Source organism: Ailuropoda melanoleuca, chromosome 5 (assembly GCF_002007445.2).
Source record: "Ailuropoda melanoleuca isolate Jingjing chromosome 5, ASM200744v2, whole genome shotgun sequence".
Classification (NCBI taxonomy): domain Eukaryota; kingdom Metazoa; phylum Chordata; class Mammalia; order Carnivora; family Ursidae; genus Ailuropoda; species Ailuropoda melanoleuca.
Window position 1 is genome coordinate 3245973 of NC_048222.1, and position 13972 is coordinate 3259944.

General features: G+C 44.5%; 1 protein-coding gene across 12 annotated transcripts in view; it reads left to right on the forward strand.

The window, feature by feature from the left end:
• Positions 1–13972, forward strand: part of RIPOR2 (RHO family interacting cell polarization regulator 2) — a 216821-nt gene that overhangs the window by 142340 nt on the left and 60509 nt on the right. For 11 of the 12 annotated variants that reach the window (XM_034660249.1, XM_034660247.1, XM_019795920.2 and 8 more), the window contains exon 2: positions 13744–13870. In XM_034660249.1, the coding sequence (XP_034516140.1) occupies positions 13744–13870 (127 nt within the window). Of the gene's footprint in view, positions 1–8213; positions 8429–13743; positions 13871–13972 lie in introns of those variants that run through there. The other variant, XM_034660251.1, reaches the window with a different exon arrangement.

Consider the following 13972-nt stretch of genomic DNA (forward strand, 5'->3'; position numbering starts at 1 on the left):
TCTTTCTTTGGCAGGAAGAAGCCATAAACATTTGTTCTTTCTTTGCACTAAACTGTACTTTAAGGTGAGGATTTAATGGGCTTTTTGCTTCGTTGCTGTTTTTACAGCTTCAAATCCTTTAAACAAAGCAAAGGATAGTAAGAAATTACTAACCAGTCTTGGTGTACCATAAAAAGGAACATAATTCTGCTTTGTTGAGAATCTGGCCCTACCTAACTGCTTTGCATTCTGATGATAAATTATTTGTTTTTGGCAACCAAAAATAACTCAGCAGATGTTATTCACATGGCCACCTTCTTGGTATGCAGGAGCAAGGACGAGTATGAAACCACCGTCCTTATTATAGCTGTTTAATTTGCCAAAATTACCATGCAGAGAACATGTGTCCAGAGAACAAATCTGAAAAGCCACTCAACTTTGAAGCTGCTGGCAGATGATGGCACGTTCATACGCAGCCTAATTCCGCTAGACTCCCAGAATAACTTTGCGACACCAAGTTCTTCCAGAATGAATCCATTGGCACGGTTTACTTCAGCTGTACTCTGTTTAGTAATAATTCACACACCGTCATACAAAACACCGCAGATTTCAGGAGACTCAGTTTAAAATTAACAGAGCAATGTACTTCAGGGCAGGGAGAATTCAACACGACAGATCAGTTTCTCCCTATTAATACATAATGACTGGAAAATGCCAATATCCAGCTAGCTCATGTCCTTAGCAAAAACATTTTTCTGTTTGTTAGGCAGCTTAAAAAAAAATTACAAAGTCTAATGAACATTTCTACACTTTCATCAGGCTGTCGTGTGATTGATCATTGGGCAATTGATTCATGTAACAGGTTCACTCCAACACCAATATCCCTTTATCAATTATGAATTTTCATCATAAATCTGTGCTATGAGAAGTCTTTCTATAAACGTATAGTTAGATAAGCGAACTGCTTCAGTAGCTAACGGTAAGCGACTGCAGGGCCATCAGAGCACATTTTCACTGGGGCTCCTGGGTGGCTCCGTTGGTTAAGTGTCTGACTCTTGATCTCAGCCCAGGTCTTGATGTCAGGGTTGCGAGTTCAAGCCCAGCATGGAGCCAACTTAAAAACATCACCAACAACAAGACGCACTGTCATTTACAGACTCATAAAAGCCCCATGACACAGGCTGTAACCAAGAAAATGATATATGTGAGATCATGAAAGAGTGTCTTATTCACATATGCATCTAGGAACAGAGACTGTGAATAATAATGCATATCTTCCCACATAAATTCTGTATATGCTTCCCTCCTCTGGATGAGCCCTCACTAGTTTTTTTTGTGGGGGGGGCGGTTGGTAGAAAAGAGCTAAGTTAGGGACTCTGGGTCCCAAGCCCAGAAGGAGTCCAGGTACGCGAACTGGGTTTCTGCATGATTACCAGACGCCCTGGAGCCCCAAGGAACAGCTCTGCACCCCCTTCGGTGTCATTTTCAAGTCTGTAATGAGATGCCTGGATGCTAAGCGCTTGAAGTGCTGCTTTTAAAAGTGTTGTCATAACAACAGGACTAAAATGACGAATGTAACTCGAGTTTGAAAGAACTGCCTTCGCCTTAAGTCCATTGTGTTCCCTTCGTGTTGCGGGAGCTTAGCTGTAACCTCCTATAGCTAGCTCAGATGAGGCCGTGATCGCTTCACGTCGCCTCGCTCGAGTCCATGGTTTTAGCTGTATTTGCCATCACGTAATCGTCAATTCCGTTTGCTTGTTCAGATGGCAAAAAAAAAAAAGAATGGCTCAAATGCAATAATATGTCTTAGTTTGGTTACGTAAGCCCTATCTGAAAAGCTTTAAGAGAATTTATCCTTTTGGGACACCTCCGTCAGGTGAGCATGCGACTCTTGATCTTGGGGTTGTGAGTTTGAGCCCCACGTTCAGTGTTGAGGTTCCTTAAAAATAAAAAAGTCTTTGGGGAAGAAGAGATAAATTATCCTTTCTCTGAGATGAAACATACCACGTCGCTTGAGCATAAGGCACTATTCCTTTCTCTACGTCTCATGCTCATTAATGAGTATCGGTGTTCGTCACCGTGCTGGGCAGGGGAAGAAGCACATTGTGCATAATTATGCTTCCCTGCACACTGCTGGGGAGCTTCTCCTAGAGGTTCATGGGTTTTTTTCTGTTTGGGATTTCCAAAGATGTAGCTCGGTTCTAGTGAAACAATAAAAACTAGGAGCTTATAAACTTGGTCATTTTTGTAGAGCAAATAGCAATAGAAGATGTCCGTGTCGTGTTGATGCTTGTTTGAAGTCACCGTTAGTTGGAAGTGAGTGGCCCAGCTGTAGGGATCAACAGGCTGCCTGCGGGAAAGCCTGCAGGAGGTGATGGTTCCAGGCCCAGGGCCCTCTTCTTCTCTAGCTGAGCGTTGTTTTTGCATCTGGTGATGAGAAAGTGGGGCTTTGTGGTGGGAGTATGTTTCCCTCAGCAGGATCAGCCAAGCTGTCTTTGGGGACAGTGCTCCCAAGAGATTTTTTCCCCTTTTGATATGCGTGCGTTTTGAATATAGATATAGGTAAATGGACTTACTATTGCTAATGGCTTCAGTCTCCACTGAAGTGCAAAATGCACTTTCCTTCGAACCAGGAAACAGTTGGTCTTGTTTTGCTGTGTAGCTTGCGCCAGATGCAGGTCTGTGAGTACTCGACTTTGCATTCCAGGATGAGTTCTGACAACATTAGTCAAAATCCCGCAGCCCCTCTTGAGATTGAAGCTAGTTTTATGTCCTGAATTGTTTCTTTTCTAATTATCGTGAAGCCAGCTGCCGCTCCCTGCATTTGTTTCGTCTACCAGAATAGAAGAAGAAATAGAGTTTTCATTTTCCCAAAGCTGAAACGGTGTCAATTACCTACAGGCTCTTGCAACTGACTGTCCCAGCGAAGAGACATGCTATTAACATTTCTTCTTTACTCTTCAAATGAGTCAGCGAGACCCTTAAAATAGCTTTACCATGCTCTGCTGTCATTGCTTTGAGCAGTGATAAAAGAGAAAGAAGGAACCCGTCATGTCAAATTTCTTTATTTCTATAAGTCTCTTCACTTGTAAAATGTATATGGTTTTACCATTAATACATTCCACCTGATTGAGAAAAGTCAGACGCATCTTCAAAGGACAAGTTCTAGTTAACAGGAGAAACCATTAGTTCACACCAAGCCTTTTACATACATTATCTCATTTTCTCCTTGCAACAACCAAGGTGACTTAGACATCATTGTCATCATTTTACTGAGAAAAACTGGAGCATAGAGGGGACCGGTGACTTGGGTGAAACCTGGATCAGCCTGGCACCAAAGCCAATGCTTTTCTCTCCTACCCTGTACTAAGAATCAGAGAAGTTGGTGTGGATAAGTGGTGCCCTCAGAAGTTTATAGCTTGGTTGAAGAGATGAGATATTCAATAAAATAATTATAATACAAGGGGTCCCTGAATCTGTGCGTTCCCACCATTGATGCAGAGTTGCGCTGTTCATGAGGGAAGACCTTCTGGACGAACTGCTCAGAAGACGCTGTGAATGGTTGGCTTTTGTGTCAGTGAAAGTAACGGGTTAAACCCATTGAATAAGAATCCATAAGTCCATCCTGACAATAACGGAATGAACAAAAATATACATAAAAAAGATTAAGGAAAGCTCTTTCCTATAGTAGAGAAACATTATTGAGTTCAAAGAGTACCATTCTGCCACCATCATAGTAATACTTGGTTTGGGCAAGAACCATCAATGGATGCTAAAACCCCTGAGTCAGAGTAACGAGATATCTGTGTAGCCTCAAAGTACCTCCTTACCAACCACTTATCAATTACAGAGGCAAAAATAGTAACTTTCTGGGGGAGAAACTGGCCAACCACACCTCAACTTATGATCAATGTTAATGTCACCAGTCATGGGACCACGTGACTCCATGTGTCTTCTGATGCAATTCCTTAAAAGGACAACAGTATCACTTATGTGACGTCACTGCCAAAAACGCAAAGGCTGAATCTAATTATGAGAAAATGTCAGACAAATCCAAACTAAGGAACGTTCTAGAACACAGCTGGTCTGTACTCTATGAAAATGTCAATGTCATGAAAAACAAAGAAAGGCCAAGGAACCATCCCAGATTAGAGGAGACTAAAGACACATGACAAGAGAGATAGTGCATGATCCTGGATGGGCTCCTGCCATGAGGGTGGGGGGATGATGTGCGGTATGTTATTGGGACAATTGGTGAAATTTGCATAAGGTCTGTACATTAGATAATAGTATTGTGCTCACGTTTGATTTCCTGATAGTAACAATCATACTATGGCCATGTGAGCGAATGTCTATGTTCTTTGGAAATACACATGGATGTATTTAAAAGTAAATTTGCATCCAATTTGCAAATTGCTCAATGCGAAAGAGCAAATATACATGTAATATATATATGCAAATTGCCCTGAAATGATTTAGGAAATAGTGTGTGTGTGTGTGTGTGTGTGTGTGTGTACATGGGGAGGTGACAAAGTAAAGTGTGGCAGACGTCAACAACTAATAAATCTGGGCGAAGGATATAAGAGAGATTTTGTACCTTTTTTACAACTTTTCTGTAAGTTTTAAATTATTTCAAAATCACATATTCTTTTTAAATTGACTTTTTTTTTTAAAGATTTTATTTATTTATGTGACAGAGAGACAGCCAGCGAGAGAGAGGGAACACAGCAGGGGGAGTGGGAGAGGAAGAAGCAGGCTCCCAGCGGAGTAGCCCGATGTGGGACTCGATCCCGGAACGCTGGGATCACGCCCTGAGCTGAAGGCAGACGCTTAACGACTGTGCTACCCAGGCACCCCTAAATTGACTTTTGAACTAGGCTTCCAAAGCATTCTTGTATTTAGTTCTTACCAGTATTTAAAGTAGTGCGGTTTTTTTAATTATCTGAAAATTGCTGTCTTCAGAAAGATGCCAGTTTCCAGCTTTGATAACTTTTACCTCTCCAGATGATTCCCGTTCAGGAGGTAGCTGGTTTCATCTTCTTTATGAAATTTCTGGTGGCTCCTGTCTCACTGATCTTCCTCTCTATGGAGAGACGTTTATAGCCTGGTTGAAGAGATGACATATTCAGGAAAATAGTTAAAATACAAGTGGGTCCCTGCATCTCTGAGTTCTCAGCAGTGACGCTCTGTATTTTACATTGTTATTACCAGTGCGTCTCCTTAAGCATTTACTACACACCAGGCATTGTGTATGTTCGCTCATTGGCACATCACAAAAATCCTCTAAGCGTTTGTCCTTTATACAAACAAGGAGACTGGGGTTCAGAAAAGTAATGTGTGGAAGTTCAAACAACCATAAACCACCCAGCCCCGATTGAGCCCAGATTCCTGTCGTCTCTGCCCTGCTGCTTTCCCGGAGTCTGAGAAATAGGTCCCACTCCTTGTTATTCCCCACATCGCCAATCATCTCCCATCTGCTTATATACAGCCATATCTTCTCCAATTACATTACTAAGGCTGGTTAAAGCAGAGATCCATTTGGGCTCTCTTTGGACCTTGGACAATAGCAGCCTGCCAGTGTTGAGCAAACCCCATAGACTTAATTACGTCTCGATTGATGGAGTCCTAGAAAACCATCACCATAAGTTTCCAGAGATTCTGAAGATGAATTTCTTTCTGTTTCTCCCAAGTTAATTGAACCTAAGTCTTTATTATCACAATCTTTGTGTTTCTCAAGCACTTTACCTTTTAGAAAGCACTCCTTGATTTTATGTATGTTTTCAGGCAGACGTCCTACCATCTGCAGGGATGACAAGAAGTCAGGTTTAGGAGATGTCCAAGTAGCCTTGTAACCGTAAGACCAAATGATGCATTGATCTCAGTTGAACCTTATAAGGCTTGTCTGTTAAAATGGGGAGGAAATGCTACTCTCATTCTACGGACACCAGATTGGAGATCCAGCAAGTCTGTGACTTGCCCAAGAGGCCATGTTGGTTCTTCCATCTCTTGCTGAGGAATGAGGCTATGCTGGGTTGTTCTATAGATTTTTGTATCCATCCAGGTCACTTGTCTTAGTCAGTGTCGTGTGTCATGCATGCATTTATTATTTGGTTAACCGTGTTGGCAGCCAAGAAGCAAATATTAGCATTGACTTAATTTATCTTTTGCAGTACATTACAAAAGATAGCCAATGACTTAAATATATCTACCTTTTTTTTTAAAGATTAGTCAACTTCTGTAATAGGTACCTTGCAACCATATAATAAGCAGACACCTATTTTTAGGATTCATCTTAAATAATCATTTAGCATGGCAGGCTATTTACATCTGGCCCACATGCCTCTTTCAGACAACTGAATTATACTTCTGCTCTTGACCAAGATGTGGGGGAGCATAAACAGGATGGCATTGCTAAGAAGCAGAGCAGAGGAGCACAAATCAGGCACGCAGAAATGACTCAGAAGGCGCAGGGGTTGGGGAGCGGCCTGCAGCCTCCTACACGGCCTCGGGAGCAAATCATGACACCATCAGCTCTCAGGTGGCTGTGCATTGATTCAGCCTTTCCCTTTCAAGTCCTCATTTCTTGGCACTTCCTCTTGCAGAAGGAATGATGACTTTTTCGAAAATTTGACTCTGATTTTTTTAATAGCTTTATTGATGTGGAATTCACATACCATAAAATTCACTCATCCTGTGGGTACAGTTTGGGTCTTAGGAAATGTGTCCAGTTGTCCAACCATGACCAGAGCATACAGTTTTTTAGCATGATCCCACGACCCCCCAATGGTCGCTCCTGCCTCTGTGCTGCTCCCATCCTTGGCACCAGGCAAACACCGGAATTGATTATAGTGTTTGTTACTTTTGCCAGCCTATCGGCCCAGCAACCTGCCACCTGACCTACAAGGTCATCGTCCTCTCTCAGAGGACTGGTCTTAGTCTAACTTCTGGAGAGGGCATAGCTTTGCAACTGTGGCGACTGCTGGTTTTTAAGTAGACCCTCTCTTCTCATGAGAAATGCTTTGGTGAGAACGGAGATACCCCTGCCATCGTCACTCCGAAATCACAGATGTCGCATATTTCCTATCATCAATGGGAATCTTCCAGAATTAACTGTGTGTGTTCTTAATCAGAAGATTTGGTTAAATAAAAAGGGGAGAACACCCTAAAAACTTTTCAAGGGTTGAAGCAATGATACAGCCATTGTGTTGCATTTTAATGTCATGTTTTGTGTCCCGGAACTCACGCGTGAGCTAATGCTAATTGCGCCCTCATTTCCCAAAGAGAAACCCTAGTGCCGTCCTTACAGGGGTCCCCTTTGCCTTTGGCCACATCTTAAAATCAGATATAAAAGGCATGTATCACATAGACTGGTTGGATTTCCTTTTACTATCGAAGGAGCACGTGAACTCTGGAGTAGACCTACGTACCCTTTTATTTATTTTTTTTGTTTTGTTTTATTTTATGATGTTACATTAGTCACCATACAGTACATGATTAGTTTTTTTTTTTTTTTTAAAGATTTTATTTATTTATTTGACAGAGATAGAGACAGTCAGTGAGAGAGGGAACAACAAGCAGGGGGAGTGGGAGAGGAAGAAGCAGGCTCCCAGCAGAGGAGCCTGACGTGGGGCTCGATCCCGTAACGCCGGGATCACGCCCTGAGCCGAAGGCAGACGCTTAACCGCTGTGCCACCCAGGCGCCCCACATGATTAGTTTTTGGTAGTGTTCCATGATTCATTGTTCGTGTATAATACTCAGTGCTCCATGCAGTACGTGCCCTTTTATAGATAGTTTAAGAGAAAAGCTCATTTATAAACCCCTCGACATGACCCTATAAAACGAATCTGATAAAAACAAGCAGGATACAAAATTTAGCATGGATTATGTTCAAAATCTTTATGCTTTAGATGAAAGGAGAGACTTGAGGAACACGAAATACGCCGAAATTCTACTGGTGGTTGTCCTCTGGTGATGGAGGTGGGCTGGTTCTCTCTCACCCTCTCTGCCCTGCCTTCTTTTCACTTCTTTTGTATTTTCCTGGTACAACAGAGTGCTTTTATGCTTGGAAAAAAAATAACCCAATAATTCTTATTTGCATAAACAAACCTCAGCATACTTAATTCTAATGATCACATTCCTTCTAGCAGACGAGACAGTCTGTCCTGTCCCTTTCAGGTTAACCCATGCCTCCAACGCAAACTCTCTGAACGAGTCAGCTTGGAGACTCTTGCCTGACAGGTGTTGAAAGGAGGTCAGCCTGTAACTGGGCTGTCAGGATCCTTACCTTCGCATAACTAACCTCATGGGTCCCCAAGAGGAATGGTTCCAATTTGGGGAGAGAGGCTTGCAACTCAAGCTGATCCAGCTCACGAGAACGTAGAAGCCAGAATGCCTGCTCATAAAAATACAACGGAACGTAGACCTGTCACAGGACTGAACTTCTCAAAGGTGTGTCTTCCTCTTTTATGACTTCTGCTGAGAGTGTTAGCACGAGCTCTGATGTAGGGCCTTGCTGAGTGATAAAATCTCTTCATCGCCCACCCTGCGAGCAACTCTCCAGGGGCGATTTCTATCTCTCATTCATTTCTTCTCGAGGGTCAGCCGATGGCTGAGTTCTCTGGATAGCTGGCTATTCCCCCCCCCNTCCCCCCCCCCCACCGAATTGCACTCAGATTTGCACATCCTATTTCCGGTCTAAACAGGGCAGGAGACCTGGTGGAGGGAGGGGGGCAGTTCTTGATCTCCTGGCCTCTTTTTATCTGCCTCAGCCCCTTCCCCAGACCCGGCCATCTCTAGGCTTTGAGCTCTTCTCCAAAAACTGCCTGCTGATTTGAAGAGCTACCTTCTAATTTAAACAAACTCAAGGACTTTCCATCAGGGGGTGGCGGTCCCTAGCACCCAGCAAGGCCCAGTGCACCTGTATCCGCGTGTGATGATGTGTGAAATCCCATACTCATTTTCACGTCAAAAGCCCCTGGTCTGTGCTTGGATCCCAGCACAGGAGAGGAGGAAGCCGCGGGATTCATTGTATAAACAGTCAAGAAGAGAAACAGCTGTGGCTTTCTGGCTGCTTTCCCAAGAGGCTCAGCGCTGAACAGGAGGGCTTCTTTAAGTCAAGGTGCTTGGGATTCTTTCCAGAGGAATTCTCTCCTTCCCATGGGTTGGGGAATGGCAGGTGGGGTGGCTGCCTGGGACAAAAGCTGGGCCTCTTGGGACAAAGCAAAGTGAGGGGCAAACCCGCAGCTTGACCAGTGGCCTAAGACTTGGAGCCTTTATGGGATGCGACACATCCAAAGGAATGCTGCTGCTGGCCTTGTCAGGAAGCCCAGGCGAGGACTCAATAATTTAGGGACTGCAGACATTCTCGAAGCCCCAGCAGTTTTAAGTAGCAGCATCCAACGAGGCATTTGTTGCTTTGTATGGGATTTCTTGGTTACTAGATACGGTATTTGGAGAGCCGTGGCCTGACGCCTTGGGTCCAGTGCATGCTAAGCACTGTCCCACCTCTACAAGTTTGGCAGATGAAAATAAAGATGTTGGTACAGAGCTGAGAACTCATGATAAGGACTTCACTGGGGGAATCGGAATTTTCTGGTGTAATGAGAATTTGTGACACCAAACACATTATTTCTTAGAAATGATATTTCTCCTTTACGAGCTTTATAAATATACACAACAGTATAAATAGACTTGTTACCCAACACTTACCAGATAGGCTCTTTTTTTGTCCTTTTTTAAATTGAGGTGTTGTTGACATGCAATATCCTCTTAATCTCAGGTGTATATCACAGCAAGTCACTGTTTTCCACATTATGAAGTGGCCCCCAGGATAAGTCTCATTGCCATCTATCCCACCATATATACTCTTTTGTGTGATGTTCCTTTCCCTCCAGTCCTAACTCGGGGCAGCTCCAAATGTCTGCAATTCCAACAAAGAATTTTGCATCATGGAGCACCTGGGTGGCTCAGTCGGTTAAGCATCTGCCTTTGGCTCAGGTCATGATCTCAGGGTCCTGGGATTGAGCCCTGTGTCAGGCTCTGTGCTTAGCCGGGAGTCTGTTTCTCTGTCTCCCTCTGCCCCATCCCCTTCTCATGCTCTCTCTTTCCCTCTCTATCTCAAATAAATAAATAAATAAAATCTAAAAAAAAAAAAAGAATTTTGCTTCATACAAATACTACATAAATATACTTCTTTTATGAAAATGAATGCAACCATTAAAATATGCCTGACTACCCCTCAGTCCCCCTGCTGTGTAGACTGTCTTGTGGACACTTTCAGAACTTTTCTATTCCACGTGCATGATTTTGTTCTGTTTTTTAACACTCCTGGCGTCACACTCTGTTTCGTTCTGCAATTTGTCCTGGCGATCTTGCTGTGTGGGCCTATTGATTTTAAACTGCCGCAGAGTACCCTATCCCGTGGTTTTGCCATAATGCACTGACCGTTGCTGTAAAGATGAACATTCATGTCCTTTCCATTTTTCCACTGGTATATTGCCTGTTGTGAGCACCCCCATAGATGCCCCTCTGTGAACTGGAGTCTTTGTCTGCAGGACATACCAAAGAGTAGACGTGATGCGTGAAAGGATCTGTATGTTTTACTCCTCCAGCAGATACTGCCAAATTGCCCTCCAAACTTTGGGTACTGGTGTATACCCCCAGTGGCAACGATACAGCAGTTCTACTGTGGTCCTTTTTTTTTAAGTTAAGGCTTTTAGGCCAAAGGAGCATCTGCCGTTAAGACGTAAATTGCTCTGGTGGAGATGACTGGTTTTAAGTCCTTAAAGCCTTGAAAAGGTGTGGTGTCGATTGGGGGTGGTTTGGCTGGACGCTGGGAACATTGCATCCGTGGGATTTCTAGGAAGCCAGGGAGGAGCCTGCAGACATAGCCAACACAGCGGGCCCTGAGGTGGGAGTGGGGTCACAGAAAGGTGATAACGGAGCATCTGGGGGATAACTTGAAAGTGGGGAGGGGCGGGGGGAGCAGGAAGACGGGTCGAGAAGAACTAGCCCTGCCTCAGAGGTAGGGGTGTGGACGGGGAGCGTGTGTGTATACTCTCGTTCCTGAGACCTCCTCCTCCGTCTACCCCACCCCAACCTACTCCCTTCCTCCGCGAGCCTGCCTGTGTGTGGGCGCTGCTCACACTGGTTTCATGACTGTCCTGGGGTAGTTCGTCAGCCTTCAGGAGAAGAGACACGTAGAGAGATCTCCGCCCGAACCAGCTCTCGGCCAAATTCTTTCCTGATAATGATCATTTCTAAGACCAGAAAGGCTCGTTCCTACAGGTTATCCATTCAACCTACAACTGTGGTGAGAAGCTTCTGAGGTTTTTACCCATCCTGAAGCATTTTGCACTCTGATAATCCTGGGCAAACATTTGTTTTATGCTCAAGACCCTTCCTATCTGTCACTGAACCGAGGAAGAGGGTAAATTATTCTACCATCGGGTTCATATGTTTTACTCTCTCACTGTTTAATTCATTTAACAAGACAGTTAAACTTTTCAAAGAGAGTCTTATTTAAAACTGAATAGTACTTTCTAGAAGTTGAATTTGAGGAATTGTGGCGATTATTTTAAATGAAGTCTTAAAATTTTTAAAAAATGTTGAATTTCAGCCAATATCACCTTTTCTTCCTTTTCTTTGCTGAGCCTAAGAATCACCTGAGGACATTTTCAAAATCTGGATACCCACGTGGCACTTGGCATTAGTTAAACTGAATGCCTGGGCAGGGGGATCCAGGTGCCCATGGTGGAAACTACCAATCCAATGGATAAGAGAAAAAAAATCTCTTTGGCTTAAAAATTTCTAGGAAGTACAAGACAATCATGCTGTTAAAATATTTTAAATGCTTTCATTTTTCCCTGTGGTCAAAGAACTCCATAGTGGAACAATAGCTCTGTTGAAGACTAATTTACAAAATGAGATACAATACTAACAAAATTTGATGAATTTTGGGAAACCTGGGTGGCTCAGTTGGTTGAGCGTCTGACTCTCTGCTCAGGTCTTGATCTCATGGTCATGAGTTCGAGCCCATACTGGGCTCCATGCTGGGCATGGCACCTACTTAAAAAATATTTTGCCAAATTTAGACCTTAAGGTGCGTTTTTAATTATAAAACTATCAAGTACAGAAATAACACAAACTATGACGTCTTCTTGATGTTCATTACAAGTTTGCCTGTAGAAACAAAGGTCACACAGGCCTGCTTTATGCCCCTGAGAAGGGGATGGACCTCCTCGTAAGCAGCCAAGGGCACTTAGGAGGACCTCATTAAGTCCTGCTTTTCGTCCTACCTTGGTGCACCAGATATGAACTTTACTGCACACACAAACTTCCACTTTATCAGTTTGAAAATTCTAAAGAATGCCTGCAGAACTTAAACTACCCCCCACTCCTCGAAGGCTGGAATGGAAGGGGTGGGACTCTTGTCCCATCCAGGTCAAAGCACAGGCTTGCTGCCTCTCGTAGGCCCATTGCGAGGGAGTCAGATCCTGTGCACTGGAAGCATGCCTGCAAACCCCAGAGCTGCTCTCTGCTAGAGAGGGAGGGAGGGGGAGGGGAGGGAAGCCACAGTGTGGGGGAGGGGCCTGTCTGTCCTCTCTCTGGGGAAGCAGCTCACTGCAACCTCTTTCCTTTGCTGAGCTGCCTCCAATAGCGTTGAGTAAGGCCTGGTGGGGCGGCTCTTCCTTCACATCCCATCATCCTATCCTATCTCCCATCACTTCTGGATAAATGAGAGAACTGCTGCTGCTGGCTCTCTTAGCTGTTCTTGCTTGCCGGCTGGGTCTTTTGAGGACAGTGGTTGATGCCGTTCCCCCAGGCCAATTTGGTGTCTGCCCATCGTGGAAGTCTCGGTCTGGACGGTAGCTGCCTCCCCTTCTCCCGGGAGCCCGCTCCTCGGCCGCCCCCTCTCCGGGCGAGGGTCCCTGCCAACACAATGGTACGTGCTTCCACTGCGCCTGCCGAGGGGAAAAGAGCTACCTGACAGCTCAGCCCGTCCTTTGGGGGAACCAACCTTGGGCTTGCGTCCCGCCGAAGCTGTGTTTGGATAACGTGTCTTAGTCCTTCTCAGGGAGTCTCGACAAGAGCCAAGCAAGAGACCGAAATGGGGCGCATGCTTCCTGCAGCCTCCCCTCTCACTCTGTTCCTCTGCTCCGCGTTCTTTCCGAATCGCCTAGGTGGTCAACACTTGTGGGAGCGCGCTCTTTGCTCGTCGCCTTTCCAGCCGCTACAATAGTGGCACGATCCTATCTTTCCAAATAGACTTAAGGGTAGAGAAAAGGAGAACACGTTAAGTAAATTCATCTCTAAAGAAACCTACTGTTTTCAGCCATCTGACTTCTCAGTGTTGAATTCTCCTGAGATCGGACTGTGTTTGACTTGTTTGACACTTTGACTTGGCCTAATTGTGTGTTTCTGCTGTTGTTTTTGTTGTTGAACAGAGGTGAACATTCCAAAGTGCACGTGTATTTGAACCTTGTCTAAAAAAAAAAAAAATCCCTGAAAAGAAACCTAAAATGACTGATAATTGTGTACAATTTCTATTTATTTCTGTCTCAGTAGGTGGGTATCTTTTTTTTTTTCACCTGAGAGCTGAACCCTTTGGCTTGAAAAGAACAGGTCGGAGGGAAGAAGACTTGCAAACATCTAATGGTCTCATGACTCACCTCACCTCACCTTTGTCATTGTTGACAAGCGTAGTGGTTTTTTTCTGTCTGGACCTGCCTGTAATTTGCCCTAATCTTTCCACTGTCTTCCAGGACTACCAGCCAGACTCCCAGAAATCATGTTGGTAGGATCTCAGTCCTTCTCGCCTGGGGGGCCCAATGGGATCATCAGAAGCCAGTCCTTCGCGGGGTTCAGCGGCCTTCAGGAGAGACGGTCCAGGCAAGTTGTGTGTGGTTCTGTCCCGGGACGCAACTCCAGGAGGACATGAGCTCACGCCCTGAAAAGGCTTTGCGAGCGTGCAGCCTTGTGAAAACACATACA